We start from the raw sequence: 23,327 nt of genomic DNA, 5'->3' as shown, positions 1-23,327 counted from the left end.
CTCATTTGCCCTCATTTCACTAAGAATCAAACACCACTTTTCTCTCAAACTTTTCCCACTCCAATTTCGAGATTCAAGGCTGATTTTCAAGTGTTCTTCCACTCTTAGTAAGTATAATTCATCCTCCTTATGATTATTTCACTTCATTCTACTCAAATCATGAATATCTTACGCAAATTCCATCATATTAACGTTAGAGCTTCGAATCTTCAAGTGATTCTTCAAGTGTTCTTGGGTTGAACACTTCTCTTCTTCAACAATCATCTACTGAAATCACTCAAGGTGAGTTCATACCCCTACATTTTCATGTTTTCTCAAGTTTTCAGGGGGGGGAATACAAGTTAAAACACTAAGAATATAACTAGATTTTTCTAACAGCCTTCATCAGAAAAGTTCAACTCCATTCACGGACTGTTTTGGGCATCTTAAACATTTTTGTTTTCAAAACTGTACAAGGTGAAAATATTTCAAGTTTTTAGCTTTAAAATGGCTACTTGCACATCTCCATACGATTTTTCTACAATTTATGGTGATTTTTACAAAACTGCCTATCATTTCAAACAACAATCCAGACTAGTCTGTGATTATGGACTTTTTCACCCAAGTAAGAGGTCATTATAAATTGTGATAAAAATTATGAGCAAACTAGACACATTTTGTGAACTCTCAGAATTTACGGATCTAGTTTTCAACTTCGTATGATTTTTCTATGATTTTTCCAAAACAGGGCAGAATTGCTAAATTTTACCAACAGCATGTAAATATTATAACACTTTGTATTATGTTGAGCAAAGTGTATAATCATAAGTTTTAATGTTTGAATGTGTTTCCTAGTTAGTTTATCATTATGAACTGAAACTAAGACATTCATATTAAATATTATTCATTCATTTTGGAACACGTATTATTTAACTATAAAAAGTATAGTTTGAATATATTTATAACACTAATACATTTCCATAAAAGGGTTCATACATATTATATACATTTTAGATAAACTATAATAGGTATAGTTTATGATACATCACTCTACGCACTCGTACAAGAAGTGTACATTCATATAAGAAAGATTTCTATTCGCACACATTTCACGTAAGTTAATATATGGTTTGATAAATTCACAACACTAATACATTTCCATAAAAGGATTCATACATATTACATACAATTTAGATAAACTATAATAGGTATAGTTTATGATACATCACTCTACGCACTCGTACAAGAAGGGTACACTCATACAAGAAATATTTATATTCACACACATTTCACGTAAACTTGTTATCCTATATTGTGAGTTTCTCTATTTTTCTTTCTCTCTCTCTCTCCCCGTACGTCCGAGTGCGGGATATAATTCCTGGTAGTTATAATCAGAATCTCCTTGAGGGAGAACGTGATACTTGTATATAGATCTATATTGGGTTTGACACCCCACACCTTTCTGCTAGCTACAGTTGGACCTGCAGGTCTACGGGTGACAAATGTCATTTTATTTTTCGCGACACTGAGAATGTCGTGGCAGGTTCACATAGTCATAGTATGATTATAACGACTCACATAGGGAACAATCCATAAGTTTACGGGATTTTATTTTTAAAACCTAAATGAGTTTTATGTCGATTTAAAATCACTTTTTATCTCTATGGGTACAAATACAAAGTGCTGGGTCTCTATACAAAGTTATATTGATATTAAAACTATTCTTCCTCTAGAATTGTTAGACTTCAACTATAGTCGCTGAGTGTATATGGTTGAGTCATATAAGAATTTAGTCTTGGTTGGCCTAGAATTGGTGGTGCCCGCCTCATCTCCTGTTCCTCGTTGGGTTGTGGACCTAGGGCAGACCCACTATATTCAACGTTTTATCTAATTTAAATCTTATATAACTTATATACACTGGACGATTATAGAGGAACTCTACGGGTCATTCTAGGGTTCATTAATGCATCATATAGGAATATTTCTATTCATACTTAACTAAGAAAATATTGGATTTTCTGGAAATCAAACTATATCGATTTTTCAAGGAAAAGCGGTTTCTACTTCAAACAAAACTCTTATGAACTCACCAACCTTTGTGTTGACACTTTTTAAAACTACTTGTATTCTCAGGAAATCAGTGAAACAGGAAAACTTCATCGCTTTGAGGATGGAACGCTAAACCGTCAACAATTTATTTTGTCATCATAATGTAATTGCTTTTGAAACATATAAACATATACTTTGGTGTAACTTTTGCAATTATATATATGGTGGTTGTTTTTACTTTGAGCACTATTATACACGTTGTTGTGATACTGTACATGAAGTCCTCCACCCCCAGACGTTTCCGCCATCCTTGGTTTGGGGGTGTGATACTTTTTGTAACACCATATACAATCAATACATCTCTTAAACACCCAAATCACAATGTTCAATTGTGCAAGCTTTAATTCCGCATGCCAGACCATGTTCTATGTCACTACATTCTCACGTTTTCATTTTACTTAGTGTTATTATTTAAACCTATCCCTATATATATATATATATATATATATATATATATATATATATATATATATATATATATATATATATATATATACACAGAGAGAGAGAGAGAGAGAGACACATACTAGTAAATATTTGCACGTTGCAGCGGTGGCGATCGGTTTCTTTTTGACGACCAGTATTAAATTTTCCATAAAATATTATATTTTTATGATTAAAAAATATAATCACATTACCAACCCTTAAAAAATAACAATAACAGTGGATATAACTTCACAATATTATATATAATCAAGAATAATGTGGTTTGGCAATATAAGAAATTCAAATTAAATATAATTAGCTGTAAACATAAGAAATAAAATTGAACTTGATAATGTTTAGAAAAAACATCAGAAATGGTCCTTGTGAATTCCCAAAATCTGAAGTTTAGTCCCCGTGGTTTAAAAATGCCATACATGGTCCCTATGCTTTCAAAACTTTTGACGATTGGTCCTTATTGCTAACTCCGTTAACTTTTGTGCGTTAACTGAAGGGTATTTTCGTCATTTCACTACAACAGGGATCATTTATGATGCTTTTTTTTTAAAAAAGAAAAATTAAATATGATTATTTAATATATAAACTCTCTCTCTCTCTCTCTCATCAAACCTGTACTTAAAGAACACCCACCACAAAAAATTTCACTTCAAAGCTCCAATCAACGAAGCTTGATAATCACCGATCACTACCCTCATTTGTGTTTTATCGCCATATAAACAACCACCAGAAGCACCACAATGGATCGATGGAAAACCCATATCGGTGTTTTTCTTCATCTAGGCTTCCCTCACTGGTTTCCTCATTGTCTGAATTTCCGATGGAGACGATGTCCTCCTTCTTGTTGTTGCAAGTTCCTCATGCTTCGAATCACCAATACATCCTTCTTTTCGATCTCAAGAAATCCTCTGTCAATTGATTCTGCTTTACAGAGAAAACATAATTCACCGAATCAAACTTTGAGAGGAAATGTTTTTGATTAAAATCTTCAATGAAAGTGTTGTGAATCCACTGAACGGAGCTAAATCTGAAGTGTAAAATCAATGGTAGATATAGAAATTTCGAGAGAAGTTAGAATACACTTATAATTAGCAATGTCTTCAATCGATTTACAATGTAAAATCACATTTTCTGGAAGGATCGTGGGAGGATAAGTAGAGGATTTGGAAGCACAAGAATGTGAGGAGTGGAGTCAGGTAAAGGGAACAATAACGGATAGGTTGAGAACTTCCGATTCCTTATGTATATATCCATATCTCTTACAATGTTCGCTTATTTTAATTCCAACTCCAAAATTTCATATCCCTATCTCTATACATGTTTATCTATTTGCTGAATTGGATGTCTCTTAAAAGAAAATTGGAAGTGTATGCTTCCAATGGTGATAAATCTTAATAAAAAAAATCAGAAAATGAAGGAGGAGAACAATGCACTCCAAGTGCTCGATGAAACACCTAAAAGAAAAATACCTTCACAAAACTGAAAGTGTCTAATTTCACATCTGATGCATTCAAAGTTGAAAGAAAACATCAGACCCAATAGCTCACGATTTGAGTAACACCACCCATTTCAAGTTATTATGCAATAGAGAGGGGAAATCGAGATACCTCCTCCAATATAAACACAAACACATGCAGCAGAAAGTAGAAATCGAGTTCCTTCGATCATCAAATATTTTAACAGCATGAAACATGAAAGAAGGCTCGCAAGGATAGGGTTGGAGGAGTAATCTCAGTGTGTGTTTTTAGGAAGAACACGATGAGAGAGAGAGAGAGAGAGATTTTATTTAATTATTTTCTTTTTTTTTAAGAAAAAGCATCATAAATGGTCCCTATGGTAGTGAAATGGCGAAAATACCCTTCAGTTAACGGACAAAAGTTAACTGAGTTAGCAATAAGGACCAATCGTCAAAAGTTTTGAAAGTATAGAGACCATCTATGATGTTTTTAAACCACGGGGACTAAACTTCAGATTTTGGGAATCCATAGGGATCATTTATGATGTTTTTTCTAATGTTTATATCAAACGGTCTAAATTTCCACAATATTTATAAAATGTTCATGCTAACCGGAACATCACAAACTTATTCATATGCATTAAACATAAAATTATATATCCGTGTACCACAACCCAAACATAAAAATAAAATAACGTATATCACACATTTACCAAAATATCCATTTTTAATCACAAAGTCACACTTGCATCTATGCTCTTGCAATCTCAAGACCTTCATCAACCTCCTCCACGTCAATCCAAACTCCAAACTTTTCACGAATTTAATTTCTCACTCCACACACTCTTGCACGTGAGTCCTTTTCTACAAAAGGAAAGACTATTGATACTATTCGGGACACACGTGCAGTCTTCAAAGTTTTGGGGTAGAAAATTACTAATTGTTGGGTGTAAATGTTCAACATATAACTACTGAAGGGTATTGCACCCTTCACTACGAATAACATTGATGAGATTTGTGAAGTTTTTAACAGTAAAGAGGTGTTGTATGCCATAGTCTAAGGTTTCATCTTTTTTTAATGCTCTAAAGAAAAGAATATCCAATTTGTATCCCAAATCGGTCCTAACGGACTGAAGGAATTCCAGGAAGAAACTTTCAATGTCAACAAAGTTCACATGATGAACAACCCCTTTTTGTAATAACGTTTGGGAGTACTTGTTAAATCTTTGATGTGATGTAGTTTGAAACTAAATAAAGCGGTGTTCTCTTCTCCTGTTGCAAAACGATAATGTAAATCAAAACAACATTATAAATATCCAAAAGTAGGGAAAATGATTTAGCAGGGTAACTACCTTTTATCCGTGTTCACACATTGACAACTTCTTCTTTTTTGTACATAATAAAGCAACTAACTTGTTTTAACTGTTTAAATTACACCAATATTACCGGTTAATACCTATTTTAACCGGTAACTCAAAGGAAAAATGACTTAGGAGGGTAACTACCTCTTATCCGTGTTCACATATTGACAACTTCTTATTTTTTGTACATAAGAAAGCAACTAACTTGTTTTAACTGTGTAACATCCCAAAAATCATGAACAAAAATTTCGTTTTTAATTTAATACTAAAACCATAATTGTTAAACCATTAATTTAATACTCTGGCATCGGGCTCCGCCCGGCATTAGGTCCCGTCTGGCATCGAGCCCCGCTCGGTATACATATCTGTCTCTCTTAGGTCCTGCCCACTAAACACATGCAATCATATAACATGCTAACACATAAACAAATATACTCTACCGTATCCCTATCCTAAGAAACATACTTTGCTAATAATGAGATACAGAATTTCGTCCGTACTCAACTAGTTCCAGCCAGGGCTTCAGCAGTGCATGGTGAGTCTCCTCACTATGTGAATGGGTCTAAGCCACAATGTCAGCCCATGTAGTCTATGAGTAGGAAGACCCAGGGGTTAGCCATAGGCATTGTATGCTAGTATGTTATTCCAGATCAAGATCCGATGTCGGGCGGGTGCCCGATGAATGTTTGCATGCTAGATTATACTTGTTGTATTGTGATACTTGTATGTGCCTGGTAAGGAAGTGAGTGTGGGCGAGGTTCCATATCTCATCACTAGCTGAGTACGGACGATGTTCCGTATCTTATTATTAGCAGAGTATGTTTCTTAAGACAAGGATATAGTAAAGTATTTTTCTTTATGTGTTAGCATGTTATATGATTATATGTGTTTAGCGGGCAGGGCCTGGAGACAGGCGGGGCCTAAGAGAGACAGACTTGTACACCGAGCGAGGCTCGATACCAGGCAGAGCTCAAAGTCTGAGTATTAAATTAATGGTTTGACAATTATGGTTTTAGTATTAAATTTAAAACGAAATTTTTTGTCATGATTTTTGGGATGTTACACAGTTAAAACAAGTTAGTTGCTTTCTTATGTACAAACAATAAAAAGTTGCCAACATGTGAACACGGATAAGAGGTAGTTACCCTCCTAAGTCATTTTTCCTTTGAGTTACCGGTTAAAACAAGTATTAGCCGGTAATATTAGTGTAATTTAAACAGTTAAAACAAGTTAATTGGTTTATTATGTAAAAAAAAGAAGAAATTGCTAATATGTGAATACGGATAAAATGTAGTTACCCTTGTAAATCATTTCCCCCCAAAAGTATAATAATAGTATTATAAAAATACCGTAAAGAAAACGTGGTTGCACATTCTGCGCGCTGAATATCTGAAAATCCATATTTGGTTAGTTGTTGCCATTGTTTTGATCTGGAGAATATCAGAAGAAATTACTTTTTTTGAGAAGACGACGTGCTATATCAAATCATTATCGATATTTTGAAGAAATATAGGAAAGTCAAGGGTCGTTCCCGGTCAAAATTGTGTTTGAATGGGAAAGACAACCGTAGTTAATATAAAGCAGTTATCTTATTATATAAAATGCACTTTTGATACTCATCATTTGTTGGGACATAACATTTGATAAGTAAACTTAAAACTCTTTATTTATGCAAATATTAAACGCATATACACAACATTTAAAAATATTAATAGACTAATAAGTAGTGAATTTTTTTAATAAACATTTTGGTTGGTTTAAATGGTTATCCTATTATTTGTCGGTTGGTAACAATTCCATACTAATTGTAACAAAAATAATAACACTTTCTTTAACTTGAAAGTACTCTTAAACTAAGAATTTATATTTTTTTATTTATGTTAAATCCTTATGTCAAACATGATATACATTAAACAACTTTGAAATAAATGGTAAGATCATAATTGCAGCTTATTTCCATTTACATACATCGGATAACAATACACATATGGTTAATATAATATAAAATAAATAAAATGAATAAAATAAAAATAATTACAATTTCTTTATAAAGATAAACATACAAATTATCCACCTAACATACCACATATAATACATATTTTTAGGTGTTGAAAATGTCTTTTTGAAGTATTCTTACATTGCTTCAGTCATCTTTGTAATAACAATATATATTATCCAATTAAATATGACATTTGATCATTTTGAGCATCTCGTTAACAATAAAAAATCTCTGTAATTTTTTTCAAAACAACAAATCAATATTTTGTATGCTTTTAAAGGGTTTTAATATTTAACTTATAGTAACATGATCATAATACCTTTTCCTTGTAAAACTTCTTTTTACACCACCTTTGAAGTATAAACTTCATCATCATGGAAAGCCTTTTCAGGAATTATTAATACTTTTGTTATCTATGTGATATACCCCTTAATAATGAGACATACAATTTGACCATGAGAAAAAACTGAATTCGGTAGATAAACACCCACATGTGGAATCGTTTGTTCTTGAGATTTGTTGATTGTCATTGAAAAACTAATATGAATCTAGAAATTGTTCTCTTTAGGGTGCCACTACACAAAACAGTTGACGAATCCAAATTACATAAAAGCATGATTAAACATCCAACTTTTAAATGAAGACGATGAGAGGGCAACCCACTCACTGTTAGAGAGTTCAAATATTCCATTGGATATAAGCCTTTTACATCATCAACAACTTCATCATAATTTTAGTACACTTTGTATTCTCCTTTAATTCGTTCGATCATCACTTCATTAATCTCGACAACACTTCAATTTTTCGTTGTCAAAATTGCCCTCGAAAATATATAACTCAAATTAAGTACATTTGTTTCCAACGAAGGATATACGACATCAATCAAGGCATACAATGATTTATTTTTATCTACGGAAGGAATGATAATGTCATTGTCACACCCCCCCAAATAAGGATGGCGGAAACGCTAGGGGTGGATGACTTTCATGTATCGTATCACAACAATATGTATAATAGTGATCAAAGCACAACACAACCAGCATAAATATAATTGATAGAGTTACATTCTTGTAAGAGCTGTATGTTTCAAAACCAATTACAATATGATGATTAAAAGATTTTTTTTACGCCTTAGCGTCCTATCTTCAAAAGCTTGTAGTTACCTGCTTTAATGATTTCCTGAAAATACAAGTAGTTTTGAAAAGTGTCAACAATTAAGTTGGTGAGTTCATAAAAGTTTGTATGAAGAATTGTAAATCTTTCTTTGTAAAATGATAGTGTTCCTTTCTGTACTTAAAATAGTAATATGTAGTTTTAATTTATATAAAATCATTTGAATGTATGTTTCCCCGTAAAATAAATGTACCGTTGATTTCCCAATGTGAGTTTTTATAACTGTGCTAAAACATAGATGGCATGTTACGACGTTCTTCAAACGTCAGAATTTTAGATATTTGTCACCCCAGACCTGCCGGTCTAGCTGTAGCAAGCAGCTTAGGTGCGGGATTGTCAGTCTCATATAAATCTATACATAAGTATCACACTTTCTTACGGGAGATTCTGGTTATAATACAAGACGTTTGTAACTACTCTGGTAGGTATGATGAAGACTTTGTCTCACAAAATTGATTCAATGCGTTTACGTTTTGTTGTAATGAAAACCTTTGTATGTATAATTATAACATTTTCATGATAATAAAATAGTATATATATATATATATATATATATATATATATATATATATATATATATATCCGTTTTGCTCAAAAATGTTACAATAGCATTAATCACCCATAAACTATACATATTAAAGTTTATTATAATATTTCATTTATATATATATATATATATATATATATATATATATATATATATATATATATATATATATATATATAGAGAGAGAGAGAGAGAGAGAAAGAGAAAGAGAGAGAGAAAGAGGCTAACATGCTTAGATATTCATAAATAATAATTATTTTACATCTAACACCAATAAGTGAGTCTTTAGTATGAAAATATCAATTTTTTCAGTTTTTAACTTTTTAAGTCACAAAACGGTAAATAATAAAATATAAACTTTGTTTAACTTATTTTTACCTTTTTGTGATATTTAAGACAACTTGACTTTATATGTTTAAAACAACATATTTTTGGTCAAGAACCCACAAAAATGGTACCATAACCTAGTTATGATCATTTTTGTTAGAAAACCCACTTTTACAAGAAATTATAGATTTTTTTTTTTAACTAAATCTTTGGTATTTTTAACTACTTCCAAGATATATATGTTCCAAATAACATATTTTTAACGTTAATTATATTTAAGTCAAAGATTCATTATCCTTTTTCTTGATATTCAAAAGTATTTTATAAGAAAACAATTATCAGAGTACAATCCCAAAATCATAGTAATGCGGAACATGGGTAGATGCGCTGCGATCAAGCCAGACCCTTCCCTTTTGAATCGGAAGTACCTGAAACCATAACCATAAAAACCGTAAGCATAAAGCTTAATAAGTTCCCTAAAATACCACATACACAAAACATACAAGTTCCATGGGCTTCCCTATGGTCTCTTTTCGCAATGTTGAGATCCAAATCACGGTCTTACATATGAGAGTCATGAGCTATCCCCATGGTCTTTTCTTGCGATGTCGAGGGCTAAATCTCGGTCTTACATATAAGTTCCATGGGCTACCCCCATGGTCTCTCATACAATTATCACAAAGACAACAAGCATTTCACATAACAAGAAGTGAGCCAACATTGGTGCCTTCGACCCATGGATATGGTGAGAGAACTCACCTCCAATTGCTAAAACACTTAGATAAATCTATGGTTGCTGGTTCCACAATCCCGACGCAATCAATACCAATAACATCCGATTAATAATTGGATTCCAATCCATAACCATCAATCTAAACTAGGGTAAATGACCATTTTTACCATTTACCTAACTTGGCCCAAGGCCAAGTCCCAAACCAACTACACAAAAGGCCAATTCCAAAATGGTCACCCAAAGCCCAATTATGGCCTAATCTTCCAAACCTGATGGCCGAACAAGACCCTAATCTCCTAAGGTCCAAACATAAGCCCAAAACCGAAGCCCACCTGCTAAGTACGCGAGGTGTACTTAGCTTGTACGCTTAGCATACACTCTCTAGGGCTAGTACATGCAATGTACCAGCTTGGTATGCCTAGCGTACTCCTCAGTTGGTCACCCCACTTCATTAAGCACTTATGTTATTGAGACTTCAAGCTAAACTTTAGATCTAATTCTATAAGACCACTTATCACGTAAAGTTGGCAACTTTACACACATGCATGGCTTAATGGGGCTCAAGAGCTCAAAAAGAGCTTAACAAAGGTCTTAACACATGCATGCTTCAAGATACACCATAAAGCTTGCATTTTATGAACAATGGGACCAAAAGAAGTCTAGATCTAACACCAATACTTCTAGAGTGAGTCAAGAAGCTCATCAACCACTCCAATGACTCAAAATGCATAAAATAACAACATAACTAGATCTAGCAACATGGATCATCAAGATGTGAGCTTTTTACCTCAAAAAGCTTGCAAATGATTAGCTAACCCCGGATCTTCAAGCTCAAGACACCTCTCTAAGTGATCTACTTATTCTTCTCCTTCACAAACCACCAATAAACACCCTTTAAGGCTCAAAACTAACAAAACACACTAGTTTTCGATTTCTGGACAAAAGAAGGTGGAAGCTTGCTAAACATGACCAAATGAAGCTATCATAAGGTTTAAATATAACCCTAAAAATTAGGGTTTCACTCATACCCACGTACGCCATGCGTACTCCACGTACGCCCCGCGTACGTGGTTAAGACTCGTGATCAGAATTGCACTAGTACGCCCAGCGTACTCCAATTTTCCTGAAGTTGGCAACTCTGCCCCCTAGGGATTAATTCTGCAAAACATTAGCACACCAATGGTCTAAACTGAAAAATGTTTTGAATCGGGTGTTATAGGAAAGTGGTATTATTATAGTACACATATGAGGACATGAACTTGTTACCTTACTGTTGTTATGTCTTGATATTTAAAATAATTTTTTTTATTTTTGGGTGAACTTCTGGATTTGAATTGGGATGTTACAATGAGTATGGACACCCCGTAGCATATTGTTATATTTCCAACAAGTAAATTATTACTCTTTCATATGAAATGATCAAATTCATGTTTATATTCTATAATAGCCATTCAAACGATGAGAGTTCCGACTTTCCTAAAGCTTAAAGGGTCATTTTCATTATAATGGAATAATCTTTGATTTCCACAAAGGGAAAGCCTCATAAATATGCCCAAATGACAAGGCCATTAGCGAGAGGGCACTTCTATTTTTAGAACTATAAGTTATTGACATTTTGGGTGTCATTAATCCATATATATACCTTGTTTTTTTTTTTTTCTGGAATGTCAAAAATTTATTAGACTATACTCTCTAGTAAGGTGTGCTAGAAAATGAGCATTATAAATTCAAAACAGTAAGAATTATGTTGTACAACCAACCAATATAATTAACTTTACATTTGTTGTTTCTACTAAAAATCCAAAAAATAATCGACTAAAGCTCCCTCTTTATGGGAAACTATGTAACCTTAATTAAGAAAATATCATTAACATGATCAAACATGAGTCTTTTGGTTAAAACACTTTGTTAACATCCTAATTAGGTCAAAAGACAGAAGTCACTATTGGTTTATCTATCCAATGAGCAAGTTGTTCAGTTTGACATTCAAATGGTGTGACAACTCAAAAACTAATGAATCAAAGCATGTTAGAAAGAGGACCCTAGGTCATTCTTGGTCACATGGCTGTCCTTTCAACCTATTTAATCTGTCTCTTCCTTTTTTAAAGTATTAACACATTTTTATTGTGTATATATTTTTATTGTAAAATAGAAAATCCGTGTGACTACAAATGATATCATCTTTGTAATTGACCATGCATGCCAATTTATTATAAGTATAAGGTTTATTTCAATAAAGTATATATAACAATAAATTCATATTTCATAAAGTTTAATTAAACAAACAATAAATATCAAGCTTAAAAACATAGAGCACTCTTACAAATGGGACCTTACCTAACATGGACATGCATTAGCAAACTTAGTGCACTCATCTATCAATTAGGACTAAGTGCCCATTCAAAAATAAACATTTTATTCTCTCTCTCTCTCTCCATTATAGTAAACCAATAAAAACCCATTCAAAAATAAACATTTTATTCATTTCATGTAATTTAAAAGGTTTTAATTAAAATGCAGCTGTAAAAAATATTTATTTTTGTTAACATTTAGATATATGCTAACAATAATAAAATAATAAATCAATGATATATAAAATAAGCTTTTTTAACAAAGAAAATACTATAACTTCAATCTTTACGTATTATTTTTCGCTAATGAACATAATCTTCTTTCATACGTAATTATATCTATATACATATTACAGTCAAATTTTCTAATGCCTTTTACACTTACCAAATATAGAAATACCAGTACAAAATGTGTGATCAAATCTTTGTTTTAACCAACAGAAGAAAAAAAAAAGTCATTTTTAAGAACATTCAAGGCCACATTAGCTCGGCAACGTGCTTTTGACGATTTTAGTTTATAAAAAGAAAATCGAAATTAAAAAAAAATAATAAAATAAAAAATTATTCGTGAGAACTAGCTTAAAAAAAAAATACTTCAAATAAATTTGAAAGTTCTAAGGTTTTTAACTATTTTTTATTTTTTACTTAACTCTATAAAAACTAGTTTCAACTCCGAACTTTTAATTTGCAAACCCTTCCATAAATGGTATGATGATTCATTACACAAAATCCAAATATTTCAAGTTAAGCAATTATGGCAATCGTATTTATGGTCTTGTAACAAGTTAGGCATAATAATCATAAATGCAATGATAATTTATTATTTTGTACCATATGACTGTTTCATCAAATACTGTGGGTAAGAACTTTGGTCCCACCCAAAATGAAGGGTAATGATAAGTGTTTTCAACCCCCACATGTCTTTAAAAGATGTTTGTAACAAGAATTAAATGTGTAGTTTAGGTTGCATATTTATGAAGGGGATTCTTACAATGTTAGCAGAGAAAGTGTACCTATTATTTATTTCTTTGGTCCAACGTAGCACACCAATCGGGAGATGTCGGTGGTTGCATCAAACTGTAATTGAATTTGATGTCGGGTCAGTTTTGTTTCGGGTATTTTACTTATGAGTTAATTTTATAAAATAATAACCGATAGTAGTAATTTGTTTTCTTAAGTTATTTATGATTTAACGGTATCAAATAGACCTATTGATAACTTTTTTGGGATCTCATTGCTCCATTTAGGGTAGATTTTATTCGGATAACCTAGTATTGAATGTTTTATGAAGTCTAGTGTAGCATCTAATATGATATAATGTATTTACTTGTGTTCACTTAGTATTGAATCGTTTGTGAAGTCCTGTTAGAAATTCATTCGAATGATTTATTGAGAACCAAATTAATAATTTATTATTATCTAACAGTATCCGATGTTGATGAAAATGTATCATTAACCATAGATTGAGGTTTCATGCCATACTTAGGATGATATATGTATTTAGGGTGGACGGAGCTGTGGTTGTGGCGGGGTAGATGGTCGGCGGTGCTGCCATGTCAATAGATTCGGTGAGCCATGGTACCACCAAATGAAGACAATTGCAGGTTAGTTTATCTGTTGGTTGTGTCGATCTCTAAACTCTCTTTTTATTATATCTATGTGTTGGTTATCGGTACTTCATGCATAAAAAGTTTTACCAAAAAGTCATTTTTATGTTTTTAATTATTTTGTAAATTAGTTTTGTATGTTTCTAGTATTTTGTGAATTAGTTTTGTATGTTATTAATTATTTTAAAATAAAAAATAAATAAATGAATTGGGAGTAATGAAAAAGACAAGTTTTCATATATTATGGAATAAGATAGGTGAGAGTGAGAGGAGAAAGAAAAAATGATTTCACACCAATGTCAAACAAATGGTTTGAAAGATGTGAGAAAAGTGGATATCTTCCACACTTAGGAGTAGGGTAATGAGTGTTTGTGTTAGTTGCTTTAAAAAAATTAGTGACCCAAAACTAAATTGATTAGATGAATATTACTGGTTGTTATTTTAGACATGAATTTTTTTTTTTTTTAATTTAAAAATGAATATACATTCGGTTTCTAAATTCATGAGTAAAAGAGCATCCATAATAATAAAGCTTATTATTAACTTTTTTTTAAATGAAAATATCCTATGAGAGTTTTTTTCATCAACTTATTTATAGATCCACTAATATGCAATTATATTATTTTGTGCATTATAAATTAGTTATTTAATAATTTGCTGCAAATTATGGGACCCACTATAATGATTGGAAATAGTTCATATCAAGAACTTATTAAATCTCAATCGATTTGAAAAAACTCGAAAACGAAGAAAGTTGTAAAATAAAACAAATTTTAAACTTTCAAGAGCTTATATTTGACCCGACAAGCTATTGAAAAAACAATTTTGATGACTTTTGTTACATTACCTTAATCGTTATATCATGTTACTATGATTAAAATGCATTTGTTTGTATATATTTTATGCCAAGAGGCTTAAAATTGAGTTTGAACAATTCCATTTTGTAGCCGTTTTTATTGCAAAAATTAAATTTATCTGTGGGTAAGTTATTTTGAGATGTTCCGCTTTGTCATTTAAGAAAAACAAATTTGGAGTAGAGTAATTTCTTTATCTTGGGCTTATACACATTTATATGTTATCACTTTTCAGCATTTATTTTATGGGCTTATAACTAGTTTAAAACTTTAAAGATGATGTTTGATGGGCAACAGTCGAAGAAGCTGAAGGCCCACAACTCGTATTGTAGTATTATAAATTCATTAGAGAAATTAAAATATCATTCTGTTTAATAAAAATAGATGGATATTTGATTTCTCAATTCATAATATTTAGTTTCTTACATTAAGTTCAAGGTTGCAAGCTAGTGTGGTCTACTTTTCTTATATCCCGGAAGCATATTTATTCATTTATTTTTATCTACACAAGTCTCCAAATAATAATTAATTGTCATTCTTAATATTTAAAATTTTAATTAGGCTTACACCCTTGGATTCTTAACCTCCATCAAATTTTACGAAATTTCTAATATTAGGCCATAGGGTATGTCATGGTTTTCCACGCGTAAAAGGTGACTTGGAGGGGGGTTTCTACACGTGAACACCCCCCCCCCCCCCCCCCCCCCCCTTATGGTGAATATGACGCGGATTGATACCATTCAGGGATGATTACGAACAATTTTATTGACTGATAATAGGATTCCCCAATCATTCCTCCCGCTTCTCTTCCTCTCTCTTCCTTTTCTCTTTCTTCCTTTTCTTTTTCTTTCTCTTATTCACTAGATGTTCACCAATGAACACCACCCCCATTACTAGTAAACATCTAATGGAGTGAATTTTTAGATGATGTGGCACCCTAAAACGCGTAAATATCTCTAAACCATACCCTTTGGTCTTAACATCCTTACACATATTCGTTTCGTAATGGTCACACCTAAAATATGTAAATATTAAGAAACTTCTTAAATAAAAAACTCTTCGAAAAACCGGTGTTACAAATGTTATTATCAATAGAAATACAAAGAACATGGATAAGATTTTTGACAAGATAAGGTGAGTGAAAGACATTTTTTAAATGAACAAGAAGGTGAGGTGGAGGAAAATTAGAATGTTCATAACCATGAATTAGAATTCACGACCATTACCTACAATAATGTTTTTGTTTATGTTATTCAATTTCGACCATTACCTACAATAATGTTTTTGTTTAAGTTATTCAATTTGAAATAGGAATAAAGGTTATCTTGAGAACTAATCATAGGAGATGGGGCTCCGGTGTCAAACTTAAAAGTTTTCATTAGGAATATGTAAGGATATAGCATACATTGCTTGGGCAATGTTGGTTGGAAAATATGAGGATGACAAGTTTGTTTGGTATTGTAGGCATGTTGAGGTTGCAATTCAAGAAGTTTGGGGGCATTATATGGAGTAGGTAATTAAGTCCAAGATGTCGTTGGGTAAGGGAAAGGCATCATCCATGGTTGTTGGTCCCAAGCCCATGGCAAAAATGGTCCCTAAAAAGGTTTGTGACATTGGACAAAGATCTGCCTCCACAACCACAACCACGACTAGGTTTAACTTTTTTTTTAAACGTGGCGACATCCTTGTAAGTGGATAGGAATATAGGCTATCGGAAGAAGAAAAACTAGAGGATGTGAGGCGGTGGTGGTTAGTAAAGCTAAGGTAGCAACATAGGTTGGTTGTTTCTCCTTGCGAGTTTCTTCAGGAACCAGTTTCGATCATCCTTTATAGAAGTTTGGTAGAGGATCTAACACTTGAATGAGCGTGACCACGCCATCATAATTTTTGTTGAGCCGGTAATGAGCCGTAAGACTAGCTGGTGCACCAATATCAAAACAAATAAGACAAATCATTATAGATAGAGATCACATTATGTATATATTGTAACATTGAGAGATCAAAACAAATAAGATAAATCATCATAGGGGTGTACGTTTGGACCTCCAAATCATATTGGAACGGAAACAGTACCTACACCGGTATCAATTTAAAGAATAGGTTGGTTATTTACCAATTCAGTCCGGCCGGTTCTAGGTATTGGACCGTAATTTAAAAGCCTCAAGCCTCAATATATTTTAATGTGTGAAATTCTTAAGAGATGCATACGACATTTGTTTTAAGTTGGATTGACCATTGATATTTTTTAGCATATAGTTTAGAGTTTTTACTTGAGTTTCATCATTTTTTTCGTTATATATTCAATGTATTATTTCAACCCCCCCCCCCCCCCCCCCTCCAACCCACCACCACCAAAAAAAAAAAAAAAAATTGGGACATTAGAGTTGAAATGTTTTCAGTTGTTGCTTCACGACTTGTACCATACACAACTAATGTTTTATCTTCCCAACACATACAAGAACCAGAAAAACCGGAACCATACCGGCACAATATACATCGACAGCTCCACGGTCCACACTTTTCCCTCTAATGTCTAATAACTGGTTAGGGTCCAATTCAAATGCTCACCTCTATATCACTGATATATATGCAAATTTTTAGAGTGTTGTTCTTGGACGCATATTATTATAAGGGAGGGAGTCATTCCCTACCCACTGAACCCACTGCCACATCACTTTTTCTCTTTTTTTTTTCTTCATTTTTCCGAACCCACAACATATAAAGACCTTATCTTTTTGAGCTCACTCAATTAAAAAAAAATTACAAAACAACTAAGGTACAAGTTTTAAAACACATGATACAAGAGAAAACAAGAAAGAGAAAGTAGAGAAAGATGATGAAGTGGGTTAGTGAAATCAATCAACCCACTCGTTAAAGCGTAAGTGCGACCGCCGATAACTCTATTGCTAATTAAGATTTTATATTTGATTGTTTTGTATTTTTTTTAATTGAATGGGTTGAGTGGGTTCAAAAGTAGGGTTTCCGTGTGTTGTGGGTTCGAAAAGATGAAGAAAAATAAAAGAAAAAAAGTGATGTGACAGTGGATTCAGTAGGTTGGAAGGGAATGACTCCCTCCTCCCTAAGGGAAGTGTTTTCAATACTTTCTAGTTTCAAAATCATTTGTATTTTTATTTAAATCCAATTATACCATATAATCGAATATTTTGATTTATAATACAAAATCTTCTAAATGGCAAAATACAAAAAACACAGTGCTTTTTCAAAACTTTATGGATAAGTTCTTCAACTTTGTTTTGGCATGACTAGCGATTAAACCCTCAAGACTTCATTTGTCTTGTTCAAAAAGAATATAAATGTTAAACAATTCAAAGCATATATAAATCAACAATTCAAAACACATATAAGGCTTTAATCACTACAGTCAAAAAGAAAGTTAATGACAACATTATAAAAAGATACGTTTTCGTATATGAATGCAGTTTAATATGATGAGAAATATATATCCAAAATGGAAAATCTTTGTATCAACTTGAATTAGGATTATGGATATAACATGAAGCATAAAAATATAAAGAAATTCAAACAAAGATTAAGCAGCTTATTATTGCCTGATGGTAAAACTCTCGAACATACAACAATACGATATATGGTATCATCAACCTGATCAAATGCTTCCAAAGCACATATCTAGTAACATTAAGCATCATACAATCGATCATAGAAATGACAAAGTCACTTAAATCGGTTGGTCTTCATCTTTAGTATCAGACTTTTCATCATTATCCATATCCTCTTCCGAGGCATTATGATTTCCATTACCACCATCCACTGTAAAAATTAAAAAACGCAATTTGTTTAAAAAGCTTAAACTATTACAAAGTTCTAGATTCAAAGCTCAACATATAAAGAGGTAAATGAGACTGTGTTTAGCCGATGTGGGACACACTAACATACAGTTTGAGACAGAGACTCGATGAGATTAGATTATATATGTTGAGCCTTGAGGTGCGCTAGACATATGCTCTGATACCATGTTAGATATTTGAAGTACTGAATTTTCTCTCCAAAAATGCCCTTAAGAAGAGAGTGGAGACTCCAATATATTCAGATAGACAGATGGGACACAGTATGTGTCCCATCTGCCTCTATACATTAAAGTCTCCACTCTCTCCTTTTAAGGCTCTTTTGGAGAGAAAATCCAGCACTTCACATATCTAACATGGTATCAGAGCATATGTCTGGCACACCTCAAGGCTCAACATATATAATCTAATCTCATCGAGCCTCTGTCTCAAACTGTGTGTTAGCATGTCCCACATCGGTTAAACACAGTCTCATCTGCCTTTTTATATGTCGAGTCTACCCTTTCAACATAAGGATCAACCAACCTTCTTCGCCTGCCGGGGCATAAGCGGATCGCCTTGAGCGGGATTGCTGTTGTGGTGTCGGCTGATAATAGAAGAAAAAATATTAGAAAATCACATTTCTATATTAGGAAGTAATTTTCGGTTATTTTCATTTTTGTATTTTATCATAAGTCATTCAAAATACCTGCAATTTAGGGCGGAGGGCCTCTAATGGTCCTTTGCTCTTCTGTGATCCTTGCTGTTGCACAAATAATAACCACATTAGATTATTACTCCATAATTACTCATGCTAAAAGATTATAGAATTAGAGTTGATAAATTTGATTAGTTTAATTACCTTTCCCAATGCCCAATCAGCAGAATCAAAAAAAGCCCGGTCATGATCCTATCCAAGATTTGACCAAGAAATATGTCAAAAATCAAAACCGAAACTTTATTACCCTTTTTTTTTTCTCAATATAAAAAAATAGAAAAAAAAAAAAAAAGGAAACTTTTACCTTTGAGATCAAAGGGTTTTTCTTTGGCAACAATCCTCCATACTTTTTCTTGATTACGGCTTCCTGCACAACACACAAATCTTGCTATAAATAGAAAAACAAAATACAAATATTATGCCTTTTTTATACTATACAAATCGCTTAGATATAAACAAATCTAAGAAGCTTTTAGAAGATCACGTAAAGATAATGTGGCAAAAACCACTTGAAATTTGCAAAACGAATAACGAAAAGATTAAATGAAAAAATAGCTGCGATTTGTTTTGTTATAGCAATATCATCCAAATTCAAAGAAATTGTCACCTATATAAATGGATAGATTTTTCAAAATATAATGTTCAAATAAAGGAAAAAACTCGATTGTACAATGTCACAATTCACAAGATTTTTCAAACTACAATGACTTGATAAGATAAAAAAAATAATAATTAAAAACTACAAATGAAAGTAGGATGCTATAATACACATAAATAAAAGTACTTTTCAATTTCTTGAATTTACTCCTAACAAAAATCTAATGTGTGAGAACTTACCTCTTGCTCCTTTGAGGGCATTGGGTTGTTTGTTTCAGACATTTGAGCTTATTGAATTTGCCCAAGACCTATCATCAACACAAGCATTTAGCATCGATTAATGAAAAACAACATGAAAAATGAAAGAATCCATGATTCCAAGTTTCTATAATCGATAGAACATTGTACGAAAAACAAGATCTATCTCCTGAAAACAATATTTAAATTCTGATTTATGAATTAAGCTGCAATAATAAAGCACATACATCAAGAAAACACCAATCTTTCTCAAAAACTGTAAGATCTACAAGTTTAAGCAACTTCGAGTAAAGAATTTCTTCATAAATTAATTTACCCACAAAAAAGAATCACACGATAATTCCGAAGTTCGAATCTTTAAGTGAATTAAGTTGTCATTAATTCAATAGACGAAGCCCCCAGTTCACTGATTGCAAACATTAATCAAGAACAGACAGAAACAGAGACATGTATATGATTAAGAAAATCCCAAGTAGAAATACGAAACTAATTCGACTATATGGGTAAAGTTTGAAGTAATTACTACTAATCTGCTGAAGGAATCTTGAAAATAAGTAGATTTGAGGAAGAAGATGATGATTTTATGTTTGACTTTTTACCTTAGTCGATGATCCGAAGGAAATTGGCGAAGGGAAATCGAGATTTCTTTGTTTTTTTGAAGGGAGATCAAGATTTCAGACAAGGTCTTAAGAGTTTCGTTCCCAAGAAGTAAAATAAAGAATAGATTAAATTTTACTTGTTAATTGAATAAGTTGTTGTCACTTGTCAGACGAGATCAAGAAATATTTTAGCCCATCATCTTAAGTGGGCTAGGTGTCCATTTTTGGATAATGTGGGATCACATAGCAATCAAACATTTATTTGAAGCCAATTGAGATTTTATTTATTTGATTTATTTGTAGGGTGAGTTATGTTGAAAGTTTTTAAAAGTTTCATTTAATTTTTCTAGAAAAATTTTGAAAAAAAATAAAGCTTCGTTGAAAGCAGTATTTTTCATCTTTTATTTCAAATCCAAAAACTACTTCAAATAACTTTTACATATTTATAATTTTTTTTTAGAGTTTTACCATTCAGTTTTTAATTAATTTTATACGTTAAAAAACCGATTATTTTAATAGTTTTAATTAATTTATACATTTATAGTTTTTCAATAATAGTTGCTACTTACAACTTCCAGCTTCTAGCTGTTAATTAAACATGTCTTTATTTTTGTTTAAAAATATTTATGGCAAATTTAATCATACAGGGAAAATGCAAAATACAATATAGACAAACTGCAAAAATGGTCTCTGTGATATGTATTTTTTTCAGTTTTCGTCCAAACCTTGATTTTTTTTTTGGTCATTTTACCATATTTCTATGTGGAAATGGTTCTGTTAAACTTAAAATGACTAATATCTCAATTTGTTTTCCTTATTTTCTTAAACACTTTTATCTTTTATTTTAATATTAATGTAATGATAAATAAACTAGATTCTCTTTTTCTCTCTCTCTCTCTCTCTCTCTCACACACACACACACATCGAAATTTCTAATGAGATTCATTTTCATTTTCTCTATTTACGTTTTTATCTTCGATTAATCCACTCCTAACACTGTAATACCAACTTATGACGAAATGTTATGTTAATATGTTATCAATTTCATCTTCATGTTCTGATTTCTTTGTACAAATGTTGTCTAGATCATTTTAATTTGCTCAATCTCGATGATAATTATTGGGTAAGCATCGCCCTCAGATCCTCAGAATCATGACAATTCACGAAATTCTATCGGGTGTTTGAAGAAGATGACAATGACGGAGGGGATAACCGGAACAGAAATAAGACAAATGAGTTTTCAGATGTTGTTTCGTCTGTCACCTCCGGTCGTCAGATCGTGGTTATCAACAAATGGGTATTTCAATACAACTCGTATTGACTCTGTAATACCTGTATTACATGACACTTTTGTTCCATTACATGAAGAACCCTAGTAAAATTTATACATAGGAAGTGCTCAAACGAAATGGGTTTTCTGAGAAGTTCATTACTTGAATTTGTATACAGGTTGATGGTAGATGGAGATGAAGGGTTTAGTTGGATTTTTTTTTTGTTCAGTTGGGGTTTTTTTTTATGTGTGTATGTTTTTGTTTGGTTGAAAGGTTTGAGCTTTAAAGTAGGTGTAGTTATTTTTGAAGAACAATCAAGAACATGAAAGTTTTTTTGGTATGTTGTTTGATCTAGAGATTATTGATGATGATGATTGTATAGTGTTTATCGAAGTGATAAATAAGATCCTAATTGAATTTATGGTTCGATGGATTTTGGGTTCATGGAACAAGTCAAAATGGTCAAAGCATTTAATCTAAAGAAAAGTCAAATTTGTGCTTTTGTTGAAAAAAATGTGCCGAACATTAAATTTTAGTGGAAACCGGATAAAAACGAGGGTGGAATGAAGAATTGGTGTTTGTTGAATGATATATATGAAGTTTGTTGAGGAACTTAATTCATATTCGATGTGGTACATGATGAGAGAGAGAGAGAGAGAGAAAGAGAGAGAGAGAAACTCACTTTATTTATTATTACATTAATATTGAAAATAAAAGATACAAGTGTTTAAGAAAATGATGAAAACATATTAAAATAGTATATTAGTTGTTTTATGTTTAACGGGGATCATTTTCATATAGAAACATGATCAAAAAGACCAAGAACCCAAAAAAATCGACGTTTGGACGAAAATTCAGAAAAAATGCATACTACAGGGACCATTTTGTAGTTTTGTCTACAATATAACTCTAATTAGACATAAATTCTATTTATAAACGAACTTGCCCTTAATTTAAAAAAATCATCAAAAAAAAATCATTAAAAAAAAGCAATATAACAATTTAATTAACTAAATTTAATTAACTAGAAAAAAAACTACAATATATGGTTTGATCTTAATTATAACATGATTTTTTTTTGGAAAAACCTCTTCAATGAATGATCTAATACTATCTATTGAGAAAATAAGAGAAATGCATATAT

The 23,327-nt window shown here is 31.9% G+C and overlaps 1 protein-coding gene and 1 long non-coding RNA gene across 2 annotated transcripts; one reads left to right on the top strand and one right to left on the bottom strand.

The window, feature by feature from the left end:
- The first annotated feature begins 13,427 nt into the window (after window positions 1-13,427).
- Window positions 13,428-22,523, top strand: LOC145008579 (uncharacterized). Its single transcript, XR_013663548.1, has 2 exons — window positions 13,428-14,080; window positions 21,998-22,523. It is a non-coding gene; the product is annotated as an uncharacterized LOC145008579 (long non-coding RNA).
- On the bottom strand, window positions 18,476-21,049 carry LOC145011937 (uncharacterized). Its single transcript, XM_078970684.1, has 7 exons — window positions 20,913-21,049; window positions 20,296-20,363; window positions 19,763-19,825; window positions 19,603-19,650; window positions 19,450-19,503; window positions 19,287-19,347; window positions 18,476-18,726 (listed from the first exon to the last, which is right to left on the bottom strand). Exons 2-7 carry the CDS (start codon window positions 20,335-20,337, stop codon window positions 18,635-18,637), a joined length of 360 nt encoding a protein of 119 aa, XP_078826810.1. The 5' UTR covers window positions 20,338-20,363; window positions 20,913-21,049; the 3' UTR covers window positions 18,476-18,634.
- Window positions 22,524-23,327: the final 804 nt, after the last annotated feature.

This window comes from Lactuca saligna, chromosome 8, assembly GCF_052625555.1.
Source record: "Lactuca saligna cultivar CGN05327 chromosome 8, ASM5262555v1, whole genome shotgun sequence".
In the NCBI taxonomy this organism is placed as follows: domain Eukaryota; kingdom Viridiplantae; phylum Streptophyta; class Magnoliopsida; order Asterales; family Asteraceae; genus Lactuca; species Lactuca saligna.
The sequence above is the reverse complement of the archived record's forward strand: the minus strand, read 5'-3'. Positions and strand labels throughout refer to the sequence as shown.